This window comes from Lottia gigantea (assembly GCF_000327385.1).
Source record: "Lottia gigantea unplaced genomic scaffold LOTGIsca_11, whole genome shotgun sequence".
NCBI lineage: Eukaryota > Metazoa > Mollusca > Gastropoda > Lottiidae > Lottia > Lottia gigantea.
In genome coordinates, this window is record NW_008707001.1 from 4,395,140 (window position 1) to 4,414,127 (window position 18,988).

General features: G+C 31.3%; 1 protein-coding gene across 1 annotated transcript; it reads left to right on the forward strand.

Moving 5' to 3' along the window:
* Positions 1 to 8,080: 8,080 nt before the first annotated feature.
* Positions 8,081 to 15,612, forward strand: LOTGIDRAFT_78103 (hypothetical protein; the record flags this gene model as incomplete). Its single annotated transcript, XM_009047300.1, has 2 exons — positions 8,081 to 8,214; positions 15,483 to 15,612. Coding segments are annotated over 2 exons (264 nt in total), but the record flags the coding sequence as incomplete, so codon positions are not given.
* Between the last annotated feature and the right edge of the window lie 3,376 nt (positions 15,613 to 18,988).

The following is an 18,988-nucleotide window of genomic DNA, read 5'->3' on the forward strand; positions in this document are numbered from 1 at the left end:
TGAGATTGTCCTATTTACTTAGGGTGGGGATAACTAAAGGTATCTTCAGGCTAATGTTCTAAACACGTTTTCATTTTGAAGTGGCTTTTGTGATAAAGGACATGCGTACATGTATGTGTATTTCAAATTACTTGTATTACACATGTAGTTGTCAAAAGCACTGGCTATGATCTCAGAGTTTTTTTAAATGAAAATTCAAATGTAGGGTTCCATTTCCTGCATTTTAAATGTGTTTTGTTGTTTTACACTAAACAAGCCTTGTCAATAGGTTACTGATGGGAAAACAAAGCGACCAACTGAACGCAGGCAGATGGCATAGCAGACGACAATATGACTTATTTCTTCTATGTAACTTTTTATTGCATGACTTTCAGATGGAACATAATAGACCCTGATCACTTATCACTACTTGAGATTGTGTGTAAACTTCTAAAATATCTATGACATAGATGAATAAAAAGAAATCATTTTTGCCAGTATTGTGTCACAATATCTTCAAATTTGAAATAATGACGTCAGTTAATATTATGACTTGTAGAGGCCTGTCTTTAGTCAATATTTTATTTTAAGGGTTATCCCACGATTTTGAATCAGGTGCTTGAGTTTACTACATTAAGTCATGTGTCATTTGAAGAGACAACATTGAAATGATTTACTTGAGATGTGATCAACATATTGACGACTTTTATTAATTAGGGTATTCAGTTAATTAATTAGGCTTGGATAACGAATTGGATTATATTCTTGATAAGTAGTAAGTAAGTAATGTTTTGAATATTATTTTGAAAGAAGGTTTGTCATTTAGGGTAAGGGTAATGCTAAATTTCTTTGTGATTTTCTGATCATTTGAATAATTTTGTCTGGATTTCAGGATATTTGAGGAGCAGACTATTAGCTTCCCTCTAGAAATGGCATGTGAACGTATTAAGAAAAATGATATATTGATATTGGCTTATTTTGTCTTATGAGTTTTATATTGTTTGACTATTTTCCTACAAAACTTTTTATACTATTGTAATGTAGCCTACAATATGAATTTAATGATGTTTAAGGTACAATATGTGTGAGTTAATTGATATTTACTAATATTAGATTGAGGAAAATCAAATTTAATTTGAAATGTTTCGCAATATTTATGTCCCATGTTAAGTGGTTATGATATTATACGTGACATGTAAACAAATGACATCAGGATATGTTGCTATATTGTCAACATAAACAAATAATATAATAAACAAGTTGAATATACTGTATCATAGGTATACAGAGCCTACTTCATTATAATTGTCATCTGTGTAGAATTGAATTTCTATTTTCTGACTGAGATATTAAGATTTTATGTCCAGTTTTCTTCCTGAGCTTGTGGGAAACTCACAAAATGTGTCAAACTATCAAAATGTGTCAAACCATAATCACAAAGGAATTAATAAATACATCAATCAGACATGACTGGTTAATACAATATTAAAAAGAAATCCTGATTAAACATGGGTTGGAACTCAGCTTTAGGAAAGTACCTGAATGTGTTATATTCCACTGTACCAGTATTGAGTTTGTAAAGATTTTATTTCCATGTATGGTCATTTTGTTTTGTTAACAATAGTTAATTAGCATTGTTAGAGTGATTTAATACTTGTTAGACCTGAATTTAGACAACCAGGTTTCATGGTGATATATATATATATTGTTATGCATATTGTTAAAGTGTACACTGTACTTTTCTGAGCACTATGAGGTGAATGTGGTATTTAATGGTGTTTGACTATATCAAAGGTAAAGTCTTATTTAGTTTTAACCCTTTTCAATTTGTAATAGCTTGACAATGTTCCTAAGACATGATATACAGAGGTTTTATTATCTTGTGTCATGGGTAGTGCCAGACATCTAATGGCACTTTTGAGTTGAATAACACAAGGAATTGGGTAGGACCAGATTTGTCAGGCTAGATAGAATTCTGTTCTATGAGAGGCTGTTTTTATGTTACCAAAATTTGTTTTGTATTATACTTTGAGTTAAAATCATGCTTCTGCTGGGCTGCCATACATTGTCTTATTTTTCCTTCAATGCCAGCATCAAATAAAAGTTTGAATAAAACAGGTGCTTAAGTTCAGAGGTTTAAACAGTTTAACATAATTTCAACAGTGAATTTAGTGTCATTTAATGTAAACAGCATAAGTTTCAATATATATGCTGAATAATTGGATTCTGTCTTTGTTAAAATAGATCTACATCAAAACACAGTAAAATCAATATTATTGTATAGAAAATAAGCGTGTCACATGTAGTTTATCAGTACGTATTATAGCTAGCTTACTCACTATAACCTGCTACATGCCAGTTGTCAGTTAAACATAGCATGTTATTTGTTTTCAACCAGGATTTAACTGGACTTCCTTCTTTAAGGTAAAAATTATTTTTATTTAATGTCTGGGCTAAAGTTGATGATTTGAAAGGAATGAAATAAGAGCTACCAGTATTTAACTCTGCTTAAGCTAAGCTTATTATTTGCCTTCAACCAGGTTTCAGACTTCTTTACGGTAGGGCTTAAAGTTGATTATTTTTGAAGATTGTGCTGGTCTTGTGGCTTATGGTAAACAAAATATCATGTAATATCCAATGGTAAGAATTTTGCTGTTGGTAAAAATTATTGTATACAATGTCTGAGCTGAGGTTGATTATGGAAGGAAGGTGTTATATGGTCTGTGCTTGTTATTTTGCTTATGAAAAGAGAAAATGCCATAGGGTGTGCAATGGAGAGAATTTTGCTTTGGCAGGGGAAAGAGAATATTTGATGTTATCAACTTTAACATTCAAAATGTCTATGTTATGTGTTTAGACACTAGACAGTCTATCTAATCATAGAAATATATTATTTTGAAAGATGTATGTATTGTATTGTAAAGGATTGTCATTTGCTATTGTCATACTGAAGCATTTGCTGATATATCTATTTTAATTCCATTATAAACTTGTTTATTTTGAGTGCTAAAAAATGGATGAGATTTATCGGTCGATATATTTTGCTTTTGTATCTTACAAGTATATTTAACACTTATTTAATAGAAAAAGTTGAGAGCACATATTGACTTGACAAATATTGATATGTCATGCGTGTCATTTTTTCTATCATCATTTCACTTTTGTCAAATCTGAGAGCTTATTCAACGAGTCTAAAACAATTTGAACTATATTTAGTAAAGTAAATAACCTGTAGTCTAGTATAGGATGTATATTAATTATGTAAATCTTATGAATGATTAATGATAGGTATTATTAGAGTAGATAGCCAACATTATAGTTCTGACTTTATGCTTGGATGGTCTCCTTGATGTTTCTACAGATATACCCAGTACATATTAACATATATAGATTTAAATAGTTAAATATGAATTTATTCTTGTATATAGTACTGGAATCTCTGAAAGTTGCCTTCATTAACCCTAATCATTTAAGAAAAACATGATGCTAAATTCAAATCTGACAAAACATGCAAATATAACCATTTTAAAGATCCTGGCCAATGTTAAATATGCACATTTTAAAGCAACAAAAATGAATCTTAAAATATGTTAAAAAATGGGGCCCTGATTTATCAAAATAAACATAGATTTTTGCTTTAAATCATGACATGTCTAGTGTAAAGATTAAAGATACTGGTACAGCCTTGAGCTGGATTTACAGTCCTCATACTAAGTTAGTTTAAAAACACCATTAATTACCTGTAAAACTACTTAAAAATCAAACAACTAGTTACTTATATTGGAAAGCTTAGTTGGGTCATTAAGCTAGAGTAGTTTGGATACATCTTGTGAAGACTGTAATCTATCTGTTAGGTAAGAGAGGGGTTTTAACATTCTGATGAGTTCGTGAGGTATATCTTCTCATTCTCACATCATCTCTATTGTATTCTGTCTATTGATACACTGGTGTCTCAAACTGAATACAGACACATCAGATTATTGTACTGTCTTTTCAGCAGGTTGCTTGTTTCTTTGATCATCGAGGATATACATACTAATGAACTGTACATGTATCTTCTGTTGAGGGAACTGTAGTGTTAAGGTTTTCTATATTTGTTCACTAAGGGCTTGGGTTTACTTCTGTTTGCTTGGGGAAAAAAAGTTAATACTGTAAGGCCAGCATACACTCAGTTTATTTCTGTTGAGAGCAGTATTGACAAGCTTATCTAGGCTTGCCCACATTGCTGAGGGCATAAAACGATTTTTTGTCACAGACTAGAGTTTTGTCAAAGATTTTGACAACTGGTTGTGGGCGCTACAGAAAATGTCCAATCGGTTGTTTTCCACTATATGTTGCTAATCATCTGATGTGATTGAATTGAAATTGAATCTGATTGAGGGCACACAAAGTAAGTAATCACCATCAAGAAAAAAATCAGGGACAAATATTATTAATGTTCAAAATCTGGAAAAGTTATTTATGATAATTTATTCATAAAAATAGAGTATAAAATTCATGTCATTCATTCATAAACATGGGAAAAGAATTTTGAAACTGACATAATTTGATGTTACAAATATAAGATAGAGGTGTGTAACTGTCATTATATTATATACACTTTATCAACATCTAACATCATCAACTATTATGATAGATGATCAACTTTATTTACCTGAATCTTAGATTTTACCTGATTACAGTAATTCATTCAAACTTGACCTACTACTCTTTGATGTGGGTCAACATTTTTTTTAAATTTTCAAATGTTGTTAGTTGGGATATAGTTAAAAAGAAAAGTGATTCTAGATGTGTTCGTCAGTTTCGTTGAAATGAATTCCATTTGTGATAACTGATTTCAGTTACAAATTCAAACTTTATAGAAGCCTAAACATGTCTGCCTGTACAGATGTATTTTCCAGTTTCATTAACAGAAACTGCGGCATACAGATGCTAGAATCAAATTTGACATGTTGTGATCTTGCCATTGTTATATTTTTAAACCTATTGTTTAACAGTGGAAGTGGGCTGATTTTTTTATGCTGTGATTTAAAAAATCTATTATTCTTAGCGCAAGTATTTTAAGAATAATATTCAAATTTTGAATTACAGGAAATGTTGAAGAATTGGGTAAAAATGTCATGTATTTTTCTAGCACAATGACTGTAAGAGGAAAAAATGTGTTTTACATTAACCATTATAAAATCTTGGTTTCCTGGTACCAGTGCTAAAATCTGTTTTTATTTACAATGGAAAAATACACCCACTGTGATAGAGAAACCTTTCTGATCCTGGTTTACTTTAATCATTATAGCTCATATTTAACTTTAATGTGACAGGTTTCCTTACAAAATACCTCAAACTACTCTCTATTTCTATATATCTTTTCGACTCATCATTTTGTCTTTCAAATACTGATAATTCTGGGAATACATGGCTCAAATTTCAACAGTGAGCTGTAAATACTTATACTTATTAAAAATATGCACAATTTTTAGACTAAAGTGCGATTGGCGAACTTGTCTCTTTAACAAATCAAATGAAATAGAATTTTACATCCTTTCTATGCCTTGACAAGATACAATATGCCTTGACAAGATACAGTATGCTTTCACAAGGTACAATTTGCCAATTAGTTGTGATAATTGTTTTTGATATGATCGTGACTTGAAAAGGAAAGAGGTAAAAATCCCACCCAATGTTTATCTGTTGATAATGATAATAATATCTTATTATCACTAGTTTACACTTTTCTCTTTCATCTAATAGACAATAAGACAGGTTAAATCTAATTTTCTTGACCCCACCTAACCATGGTGATAATAAGATGATAATAAGATGATAATATAGTGCATCAGAGTGCACATAGCTCATATTTAAAACTTGGTATATTTTAGAAATAATGAATGATATTTATATAATACATACCATTACAAATGTTATTTCTATATATTATTTTTAAATATAAATATATATATAAATAGTTTATTTTATAAAATGGTAACATTGCCAAAATAGTCTGAATTTGGAATTTAACAAATCAAAATAACATGTAATTGTGCACTCACATAGCTTAGGGAAACATTATGACACTTAAAGCAACTGCCATTGATTTCTCAACATGACAACTCTTACTCAAAGTCCATATAGCTATATTATTTAAAATTCGGTCTATTTCAAATAATGTTTAGAATTATTAAAATATCGCTCTTCAGTTGATGTATTGAGCACTATTTGAACAATGAAAGTATTTTATTGTATCATTTTATATGGTATTTCCTTATTGCCTTATTGTATAAGCTTTAACTGGTAATTTTGAAATTGCTATCATTGCCAATGTATTCCGATTTTGGATCTGAACCAATTAAATACAGGAAAAAACTATTTTAAAATAATGTATGATATTTGGTTAATATAATAACAGTAGACTATAAAGGAAATAGTTAATTTAAAACAATGTCATAATATCAAGATATCATATCCTGTTGATCACATCCTTTTACTGTTGTCATGACGAATTTCTCATATGGCATTTCACGTCAAATCCTGTTATTTTTTAAACAATCCAATCATACGTCATAGTTTTATTCTAGAGTGCTATGACCGTCTTCATTAGCCCAGAATAGTAGGACGTAAAACTCCATTCATTTCATTTCATTTCTAGAATGCTATGAGACAATTGACTGCAAAACTTTCTTTTACTGTTTTGAAAACAAATTTTTATTGTGCTATATCTTCATAACTGAGGTGACGTTGATTTTGACCAGCATTGTGACTAAGGGCAACAAAATTCTGTGATACTATAATAATACATTGATTGATGAAACAGTCGTTACCAAGTGACATCAGATAAAATTAACATCATACACTGTAAGTTATTTTACTGGTAGTTCAGGGTAAATGGCTATTTTTTCATTCACATTGAGAGCTCACGCTTAGGGTTCATCTGAAAATTGTTATTTAGATAAACAATGTTATGAAATCAATTCAATATTTTCTAAATGTAATAATCTAACAATGTTTTTAAATGGATTATAATGGTGAATTATGAAATTGTTTTATTTGGGTCTGCCAAAGATCATTGTGATCTGGTCATATATTAAGTAAAAGGTTATTAAAGGTTGGTCTTACTGACCCAGACATGCTGTTACAAGTTCTACTATATAATTAGTATAAATTGCTCTATTGGCTTAGTCCTGAAATATATATTAGAATTGAAAGCTGTATTTTATTTATTCAGAGATCTTATTGAATAGACTAAGAATTGGAATTGGCTGTTAATATAGTTTTAAAGGTTTTATCTTTAAATTTATTTCATGATAGAGTGTAGATTTGATTGTAAATTGTTCTGTGATGCAGGTTACAGGAGAAGATTCTGACTGAGCAGTTATAGGATTGTATTTTTTATGTGTACTAGGATCATGGCAACTATTTGCATATTCCAATTTCTGTCAGATGATGTCAGTAGTTCCTGATATTGTAGAATTACTTAACTGTACCTTTCAAATAGCTATGTCATAAAACATTTAGTTCAAGTGGAGTTGCATACCCCACAGACAACAGACTGAAAATTGGAATGATGCTATCAATGTCTCACATACATGGATAAATTTAAGAAAGCTCAATAAAATCCATGACAACCATGACTCTACTGACTCCTTGAAGATCCCAAGACAGTTTAAAATCAAAAAGGACAGGCAAAAAGAATTACTGTCTCGACGTCCGCTCATTGTATACTGCATGTGGCCGTCTATATTCTTTTCAATTCTGAACTGAGATGTATAGGAACAATAGTACTTTGTATTTAAAATACTTTTAAAATTTTTGCAACTTTTTTTTATGCAGAGTTGTGAAGACACAAAGAGAAAAGATAATCTGGTCTTATTTCAGAAGTGACTTGTAAACCGTCATGGTAACCAAGAAAGATTAAAAATAATCACAGTTCTTAACCTTAAAGATGCTTTAACAAATAACTCGTGTTTATTTTGAACTTCTTCATTTCCTGTTTTTTATTTTCAGAACAACCAATCATGTTGAGTTAACCAAATAAAGGTCAAAGGTTAAGAAATCCTTTAGTTCAGATTCAGAAATAAGTTGCTGCTGAAATAAGATGGCGTCTAAAATTAAAGGCCTACAGCAATGGTGTGCTAGACGAACTGAGGGATATCGGGATGTCAACGTTATTGACATGTCCACATCCTGGCGTGATGGTCTGGCATTTTGTGCCATCATTCATCGTTTCAGACCAGATTTGATGTAAGTAGATTTGAATTATTTAAACTCCAGGTGATTTTATTTGAATTGTATCACATCGCAAATTGTGATTCCCTCTGTGATCCTTTTGCAATATAAATTTCATGAAAACTATCATGAATTGTAACCAAATTTTGAAGAATTGCGAATCAAAATTTAACTTGATTATCCAAAACTGAAATTTGGTGTAATAAATTGCTAATGAAATGTTTCAACATAATTCGAACCCTGAATTTTTTCATGATTAAGAGATTAACGTCAACCATGTGACAATTTGTTGATAAGATTGAAACAAATATAATAGAAAGAGACTTCAGAGAGTTAACACTCCCATACTGTTTTCATACCTTAATGTCATTTCGTCAATCTACATCATTTGAAATAAAGTCGCAAAGGTTAATAAAACTTAATTGAGACAATGTGAAGGTTCTATATTTGAATTTGACCTAATTACGTTTCAAATTTCCCCCAAAATGTCAGACAGTTCAAATGAACCTGATCTCAATCTCTGTTTAAATATTACTTTACCAGACAGTTATATTGTAGAATTACAAAAATTGATAGTCAACCTCCTAAACAGAGTTTAAATTCAGTAAAACTAAATCAAAGAATCCACCACCTTTGAACCAACTTCTCATCTGTTTATATATTTTTAATTGGTTAATGAACCCTTAGGCCTGACTATCACATTGAATACAACCAGTTGTGTTTCTATGATTGATTAAGTGGGGCTGCCACAGAATTGTCAAGTGGGGCTCATAGGCTTTTTCTTTCTCTAAGTAAGATGAAAAGGAATTAAAAATGGGGGTTGGTCGAAGCTCAGTCAGCCTCAGTTCTGGGCCTCTTTAAACATCTACCTCCCGTAGAAACACCAGTAAAAGCTGATATTGACCAGCCCTGTATAATCAACAGATAGAGTACAACAGAATAGAAAGAAGGTAGAAAATAAACAAACAACTATTGATGTCATGCATTAAGTCTATAGAACAACATGAACAAGTGTTTCCTAATTCAATATTCTCTATGCCCTTCAATTTAACTTTCTCTCCTTTTACATCCTTCTTTTAAAGTGATACTGTCATCTATATAATTGCTTGACCTGAAGATAAAACTTCAACAACATGGTAGCCAAATAAAAAGATTTTTAAGAGTCCACTTTTCTTATAAATATTGTTTTTTTGGTCAAGTCAAAAGAGTTTAAGATCCACTCTATTTCCTATTGTGGCAGTCGTTGCTAGCGACACAGAGCTCATCTAAATTTTTGATTGCACTTGGCAATTGTTTGTTTGTCTACTCAGTATCTTTTTTGATGAGTCCACAAAGTAGATACCTTAAACTGACAATGAATGTATTGATGGAGGACTCAGTAATTTACGTGTTATAAATGAAATGGTAGAAGTATTTCTGTGTTTGAAGAAGGTAATAGAGAAAGTAGAGGATGTTAAATGATGATGTTAAGGTGTTCTATGTCTGTATTTAGTCTCTCGTTTAAATGTTGACATTGTTTAAACAATCCTCATCATGTCTTCAATCTGCTATTTTAATTTGAACATAGTCTGAAAAGGTGATAATTGTGTTTTTGCTTTGTTCTAATTTTACATTTTTAAACTTTTCTGTTTGTCATGTAATGAACTAAAAAGATGGCCTATATTTCTTCATGAAGTTTAAAAAGTTTCATTCGACATAAAAGAGATTTCTTAAGCCACCAATTTGATAAAGAAATGTCTGAAGCTATGTTCAGTTTGGTTTGGGCATGGTTCAAGACTATTTTTCTCATATCACTTCTACCTTACATAGTACAGAAATCAATTAGACTGGACTAGTGACTTAAACTCTGCAAGCAATTTGATCACCAAGACATTAAGCAATATGAATATTATGCTGTTTGAGTTGAACTAACATGATCGATCATATGAAAAGATGACTGTAACGTCTTAACCTTATTCAATGAAATATTTGTCTGAGAAAGACATTAGTGTACAGTGATATTAATAGTACAAATTACCAACAAAGGAAGGAACTGATAACTAAGATACTAAATGACTAAATGAAGTATGATTTAACAGTCGGTATTGATTGGTTTTATCTAGTATCAATATATTTATTATTTATTACTATAGACCATACATTAGTACTTATTGATTATATATGTCTACTGAAATCAAGGCCTTAAATATAGAGATAATGGGGATAGGGGTAGGGCATCACTGCATTAATAAGGGATCTAGGGGATTAGGAACTAAAGGTTGTAACATTGTGGGGTTAAATAGTAGCCTTATATATCAGGTCCAAGAACAAAAAAGCAAAAATGAAATGGAAGGAGCAACAAGATAAATACTTATTTATTGGTAAAAGATTCACAGTCCTATAGAGTAGATTGATATATGGCTATTCGAAATGCTTAAGGAATAAATGAAACCATTCCATCAAAGGAAGGTTTTTTTGTCATCATTCATTCAGACATTTTCTGATATAAGGTTGATGATTGGTAATGATGTAGTCCAGTGAAGTCTTTCAAAATTATTTGAATCATCTCTGTAGAACTACTGACTGGAGGCAATTACCGTAGTTCCATCTTATACATGAATAGAATGTCTCTTCAAATATTTTTTTATGGTAAAAGAAGTGTGAATCATAATGTAACTGTCAGTGCCAATGTCATCTCATAATTCTCCAAGAATTGATTGGATCCTGATTCTAACTGAGAAATTGAATGGAAGCTGGAAATCTGTGATAGAATTAATCCCTTCTGACTCACAATTTCAATATTCAATCTGCTAACAAGAGGGTATTTCTTTCTCTTCTTAAATTCCAAGTATTTGATGTTAATGAAGTTTCTTTCTTTGAATGTTGCATCAAGGTTACTTACAGCTTTTACTTGCAATATTCCAATTTCTTGAATATCTGTAATTCACATGCACTTTAATGAATAAGAGAGAATAAACCAAATAACCAATCTAGGCAGTAAATTAAGTCTGATCTGCACATATAAATGTCATAAACCACCTTACAATCACATTCATATAATAAGATTTACTAAAGTATAAACGTATTTGATATTTTTTATATATTTTCTGTAATATTTTTTATATATTTTCTGTAATGAAGTTAGTTTAAGAGAACCACCTGATGACTCAGTCTTGTTAAATTCTTCCACATCACAGATTCTGACATGTAATCGGATAATTAAATCACAAAATGTCTAGATTGATGAATATTTAGCAATCTGTCATGCTTTTTTTTACATTTTCTTTTTCAATCTTTCGTCAGTGAATAATTTATTTAAGGAAATAATTGAATAAAACCTCAGGCTTCTTAAAGATGCTGATCTTGTTTCTTATACAAGAAAAAAAATGTGCTTTTGAAATTAAGGCAATTAAGTACTCTATCATGCTCATTGATTTTTTGCAACCTTTTTGCTGAATTTAGACTTAAACAAATACAACCTCTTATAAACATGAATTGAATTCTCAATCTTGGCCAATTAGAGTTGGCTCATTGTAATCATCAGTTCACTTTACAACAAAATCCTTAAATTTGAAATTTTATGTTCAGTTTAAGAAGTAGGTATTAGTACAAATTGCAGAATAGATTTAAGTGGTAGTATTCCTTTAAATAAATAAAGTACTCTATGATGCTCATTAAAACATGCAGATTTTTTTTTTGTGGTAGTTTGGTTGAACAGGTCAAACCTGCTCTGAAACAATGTTATTTAAAACAAGTATATGGTAATTCTGTTAGGTGTATGTTAAACTATTTGTGATGTAATATTTAATCCTGGATAATCTTTTAATAGTCTTGGCCATACAGGTCACATTTCATAGTTCATTTGAGTTTAGATATACCTTGCTGCATCAGTAGATTCAGACATAGTTTAATTAGATTGTAACTATATGAATAATTAATGAATTTTTCAAATCCCAACTTATACTACCACTGCCTGTGCTTGTGAGAACTGGTGCGTTTTTATCATTACCTCATATAACCAAACTAATTCTATAAAGAAAAAATATGGGTTGCTGTCATTAGATTTAAACTTGAATGAACTGATGCATAATGCAATCACTTTGTACTTGCACAAAGCCAAGACACCACAAAGAAAATCAGCTGGAAATACAGTTAAAAACCCAGGTGCAGCTTTACTAGTCAATTTTCTTCAACAATCTATCTTTTATATGATCACACTCCTTAACGTATTAAAATATTTGAAATTTCATAATTTGAATATATTGAACAGTGATTCATTATTCAATTTCACTATGTTTATTAAGACGTCAGACCGATTTCTTTGATATTTTACAAGAATGAATCATGGGGGATAAGATTTAAAGTGTAGTTATAATAGATCTATTGTAATTTTAGTTTGACTCATTGTCATATTAGGTTTAATAATTTGGTAAGAATGATAGATTTGATCAGGGTGTCTTTAATTAAAGAAATTTGTGGGTGAAGGACAGTATTAATGTAGCAAGAATGATACCTTTGATCAAGGTACCTGTAATTTAAGTATGACAGGGTATAACTAGTATAAGATAAAAGGAAAAAGTCACTAGTTTTACCATGTAAAAGTGCCTTATTTCAAATTCCTATAACACTTTTCAGAATCGAAATCCAACTTACAGTTCTGCTTCAATAATACAAAGTGTTCTGACTTTTGTCACTTCTCGTTTATTAAGATACTAGCAATCAATTATTTCAGATATTTTCATATCATATATATTTCTTTATCTTTAAGGGCAACAATATAGAATTTCAAAATCATTCGGTCATCCATTTTACTATGCAGAGAAAATGATAGCCTTGATTAAAAGGACTATTAAATGAAGGAAGGAATAAGTAGCCTTGATCAAGAGCCGTATAATAAAGGAAGGAACAAGTGTTAATTTCGGGGGGAGGTCATTCTCACCACTCCTCCACACAATGTTTATACTCCACTCACTCTCACACTAGTCTGTGTTTATTAACCTGGGATACATTGTCAATCATTGTTATCTTATACCTCTTAAATTAGGGGTCACACAGGTCCTTTCTGAGTACTCGGAAACAAGATCCCTTGTACATGCTGTGAGTATGAGATACAAGTTTCCCGTGTTGATATTGTGAAATTAACATTGTGAGTTGTTCACGAATAAATATTGGTCGTTCTTATCATGTTAATCCAATGTCCACTGACTGTCCATCAGTCAAGGAAATGACATGGGTCATCGAAGTGGACAAATGACAAACTTTGTCAAGTCAGATCCTGTTAGAGACATAATTTCTCATGGTGTTTTACTTTGACATGAATGACTTGATTAAATATATAGAATGTTATTGTTTTTGACAATAATAGGTTGAATAAATAATAGTATTGTTTATAACTTACATTTTTACATTGTTTTCTTTCCAAAAGCATGATTTTTATATATGAATATATGCTTCATAAGTGAAAAACAAATCAGTTTTATTTTCCTAACTGAATATATAAAGATTGCATAAGATATTATAAGCTTATATCACACAAAAAAATGCCTTATTGTGGGCTGTTGGAGGGGTTAATGATTGTGGTTTTGGGTAGAGATTGAAAAATAAAATAAGTCACCAATATTTTTTGGATTTCACGAATAAAAGATGAAAGATTGTTTCAGTCCTTTAATAATCATGGGCCATATTGTATCATGTATAGTAAATCAAGGATGAGGCCCATTGTTTGAAAGTTTTATAGGATCATGAGAAAAATTTTCTATTTTGATTGAAGACATTTTCCATTAAAACAAATTGAGGACAAATGTGAGTTATTTAAGGTATAAAAGGATATACGTGATTGAAAACATCATAGTTATAAACCAACAAATTGTCTCAAAGTTTGTGGCTCATTAGACATGTTTTAAGTGTTTTTCAAGTTCAGGGGTTATGACCTTTGTTAAGTTAATGTGGGAGTATATGGACATGATTCAATTCAGTTCATTGTCAAATTATGTGAAGAGTTTATGAGGCTTATCCCATATTTTGGTATTAATTTGATCTTAAGCCTTGAATCATTCAATCAAACCTTGGATATTGGAGTTTTAATCTTTCACAGTCTATCAACTTTCCTTATTCCAGACTATAGTTTGAATAAAGAAAACTTGTTAAAATTGTAAGAATATTGCTTATAATGATTAGTAAAAACTATAGATAGGCAGTTAATTAATACAGTCAGGTCAGCAAATATTCTACAGACCACTACTTTGTAACAAGCCTAGCTTGACTCCAACAAATGTCTAAAAAAACTATATAAAATGTGCTTATGCCTAGTTTAGAGTTTTTGTAGTTTTATCACAAGATTACTGGTATTGTACTTATTTGATAACTTCATATGCTTCTACAGATTATTAAAATTTCCATTAATTTCATATGATAATATTAACAATATTTACTAGTATAAGCTGATATTAAAATAACATATAAAGATTAATCAGTGTTTATAAAAGGGTGTATATGACCAGTAATATGTCATATTGGTCAGTACATCAATAATACATTGACAGTTTACCTTGAACTCTTATTAATTACCTGTACTATTATATTAATTAGAATATATTACTTCCCTAATTAAGAAATACCAAGAAATTGTTGCTGTTGTTTGTTTTTTTTCCTAGCAATCTTTGGACATAATGATGCACATTTTCCAAATAAAGAGAATGCTTATAGAGCCCTCTAGCATTTCTATATTTTCACCTCATATTCTTGTTTCTTTGTGAATGTCAAAGAAATATTTGGTTAATGGGGACTTCAAGTTCCCCTTCCAGAAGTGATTTTAAGACCAGATCCCATACTACTGCATTTTATGTGTAAAACATACAAGTAAAAAACATATGACCAAACGGTTTAAACTTATCAAAAAATTCACTGTCATCAAAATGTAAGGATTTAGCCTTGAGAAGTGTTGGATCAAATATGATAGAGGTTTAATAGTTAAAGGATAGAATATGTCAAATCTAAGATATTAAACTTATTTTATGATTATTGATATAAAAGTAGCCCTGCCCTAAGACATTTGATATTTTTCATATTTCATATCAGCTGTTTTTGATTGATTAGAATTTAATACTCAAATAAACTAAACATCTAATAAAATCCTGAGCCACAGACTCTTTGATACAAGTCCTGAAAAAATTCAGCAATACAGAATTTCAAAAGCTAAGTTCAAGAATGATCAAAGCTAAATGTTTAGTTGAAAAAATCAGTTCCTTACCATTTACAGATCCTGGGAACCATAAGAATAACTAAGGCTGCTGTTTTATTTTCAGTGATTTTGATTCCCTGTCTAAAGAGAATATATTTGAGAATAATCAACTGGCGTTCGAAGTAGCTGAAAATGAGTTAGATATACCAGCTTTTTTAGATGCTCCTGATATGGTTCGAATGAAGAAACCTGATAAACTCAGTATAGTAACCTATGTATCTCAGTATTATAATTATTTTAATGGTAAACCTGAATGTAAGTATATATATTTTTTAATTCTTTTAGGGTAAATCACAATTTTACAATAATAATTTGTCATAATTTTAACATTTTACTTTAAAAGTAATTGCCAAGATATACCATTGTTAAAGCTAGTGCTCAAAAGTTTTTTCACTTTTTTGTCCAGTTTTAATGCATACTAGTAAGTTCTTGTTGTACATGAATGTTTTTTTTATTCCAGTGGGTGGACCAGGCATTTCTAAGGCAGGAGCCAAGGGAAGTAACTCACTTAAACGTCCTTCGAATGACAAGAAACATAATTTGATCAATTCTCAAGATTCAAATGTAAGTATTATTTTAACTATTTGCTTATACAAGAATGCATCATTGGAAGTTTGCAGCATCTTTTTTCATATACTCAACATTTTGGCACTGTTATATATTCGTCAAGAGCTCATTTATGAAACTCATTCATGCATAGCTAGGAAATCAAATCCTCATCCACCACCTGAGTCATTTTGAAGTTAAAAGTGTTATTATTTATTGTCAATTATGTTATATTTCAGAAATCTAAGACTGGTACGTTAGGTGATAAATGTGCTATATGTGATGGTAAAGTCTACTTAATGGAACGTCATATAGACAATAATATACTCTACCATAGACTGTGTTTTAGACATAGTACCATGTCACCTACTAACAAAGTCTACAATTCACCAGATGATAATACTTCAAATGTGTCCAAAGTGAGAAAAATCGATCATAAAACAAATGGTGATGTAGGTGGCAGGAAGTCATTATTTCCTGAGAAAACCAAAGCCAACGGTGCTTCCAAAACGCCATCAAAATATCATGTGCATGCCTTAGAGTTTCTCTCACGTGAAAATGATTCGAGCATTTCCAGTAGCACCCCCAAACAATTTACTACATCTACACCAAAATCGAAATATGAGGATAAAACTTCATTAACCATAGTGCCAACAAGTTCTGCTACTACCAGCAATAGTGGGTTAGACAATAAATCAAAATATTCCAGTCAATTGGACAAAGTGCAATCTTCTAAATCAAAAGAAGAATCTAAATTTAGTCTTACTAATAAACATAGTGATAAAACATTTAGTGATAGCGTGACTCCCAAGACCAAAGAGACTTCCAAATTATTTGAATCCACGCCCTCTCAACCAGAAACACCTAAAAGTGGATTACGTGATTTTCTTAAAAAATATCATGAACAGGGTGAAAAAGAGAACAAGTCTGTTTCGAATTCTTCAAAAACATTTGATAAAATGGAGGTTGACAATGTGGCACCTTCTCCCATAACAAGAAATAAACTACAGCATAATGTTGCTAATACAAAAGAAAATTCTGACGTGAAATCTTGGAGGACTGAAACCAATGGTGTAAAGTCTCCCGTGCTGAAGCACAAATTTGATACTAAGAATGAATCAAGTATTAGTGATAGATATAACGGAATTAAGAATTCTGCTAGTTCCACTACCAACGGTACTGGCAAGCACTTAGACACTAATAAAACATCAGTTTTAAATTCATACCAAAGTCATTTGAATAAAGATAAGGATACCAAATCAAAAAGTGACAAAAGTTCTAAAGTTACTGATGAACTAGTGAATAGATTCTCAAAAACTAGTGATGAATCAAGGACAAAAGCCTTTGCAAGTGATTCTAAATATAAACCCAAGAGTGACTTTGCAACAAGTACAACAAAAAGTGACTTTGCATCTAGTAAGCCTAAAAGTGAACTATCAGTGACTAAACCCAAAAATGATTTTTCATCTAGCACACCACAAAGTGATATTCCATCAAGTAAACTGAAAAGTGATGTCACAGTGACTAAAATTTCAAAATTTAGTGATAGTTCTATAAATAAATCAGCAGACTCTTCCATAAATAAGATTTCAAAGGATATATTGAAACCTTCCAACAACATAAAGAGTTCTATATTCGATAAAAAAACAGAAACTAAGTCAGATTCAGCCATTTCTGATTTGACAAAGAAGAAAGACGCATCGACTAGTAGATATACTGATTCTTCTTATTTGGGTTCCAAGCACACAGAAACCAAAAAGTCGACATCTCCTGTGCCTAAACCCAGGGGAATTCTGAAGACATCTAGATTAGAGGAAGACATGGACACTTCAGAATCAAACATCTCAAAAACATCTTTAAATCTGAAACCGTCTGCCACACCAAGAACTGTTCATAATATTACCTCCATTAAAGACGATTCAAAATCAACGAGACCAAAATCTCCTGTTTTATCAAGATTAAAATTGTCGTCTGCATCTGCGAGTGAAAATACTGTTAAAGCGTCACCTAGAGATGTGACAACACCTGAGACCCCTCCTCCACTTCCCTTCTCACCCCCACCTAGCATTTCCATAGCAACACCACCAACATCACCACTAGAGAGGAAAACACAGATCGAGATCAAGTCAGCTTTATCCAAGCCTAAAAGAGATCTGGCTAAGAAATCAGTTGATGATGTTCCACCTGCTTTACCCAGTAGATCATACTTATCGGACAAAAAATCTTCATCAAATGTACCTCCATTACCCCCTCGAACCGATCTAAAAATAGCATCTCAGGAAACCTTTGTTATTGGTCAGAACAGCAGTCCTGGTAGACCACCTAGAATACCATTGGACAACAAGACCAGAAAAGAGACTCCTATGAGTATAGATGAAGCAATACATAAAGCCATGAGTCCTGAAACTTCTCCTGAAGCTGTTGCAGTATTTGTTAGCCCCAGTCCTAGTTCTGGTGGTGATCAAAATATCTTGGGTGGACTATTGAAGAGTCTGGCTGGGGTACGTCAAAAGAGTCCTCCAGAAGTGACAGTTCAGCAGTTTGATTTCAATAAACAACCTGGTGGACTTAAAACAAAATTAACAGACGTCAAAGATCAGGAACCAGAGGTCAAGTTACGACGATTAAAGAAAGAGACCGGACACAATCCAGCACCTGTGTTGAATATGATCAAGAAAAAGGATCCAGAACGTCCAAAATCTGTTCATTCTATATTAGACAGTTATAACAATAACAGCAAATCAGAAGAAGTACCTTCCTGGAAAAAACCCATTGATTCCCGAAGCTCTAATCGTCCAAAATCTGTTGCCATGGTAACACCAATTGATGATGATGTACCTTCATGGAGACAAAATATGGAATTGAAGAAGGTTCGCGCAAAATCTGCCACCTCTGTAGAAGATCCGAACGATTTTGGAAAGTTAACATGGCAACGTGATGCAGCTAAAAGAATGGCTAAAAATAAACACTTTGTGGATCCAGAATTCGAGAAAGTTCCACAGAAACCTACAATTGAAGATAAGT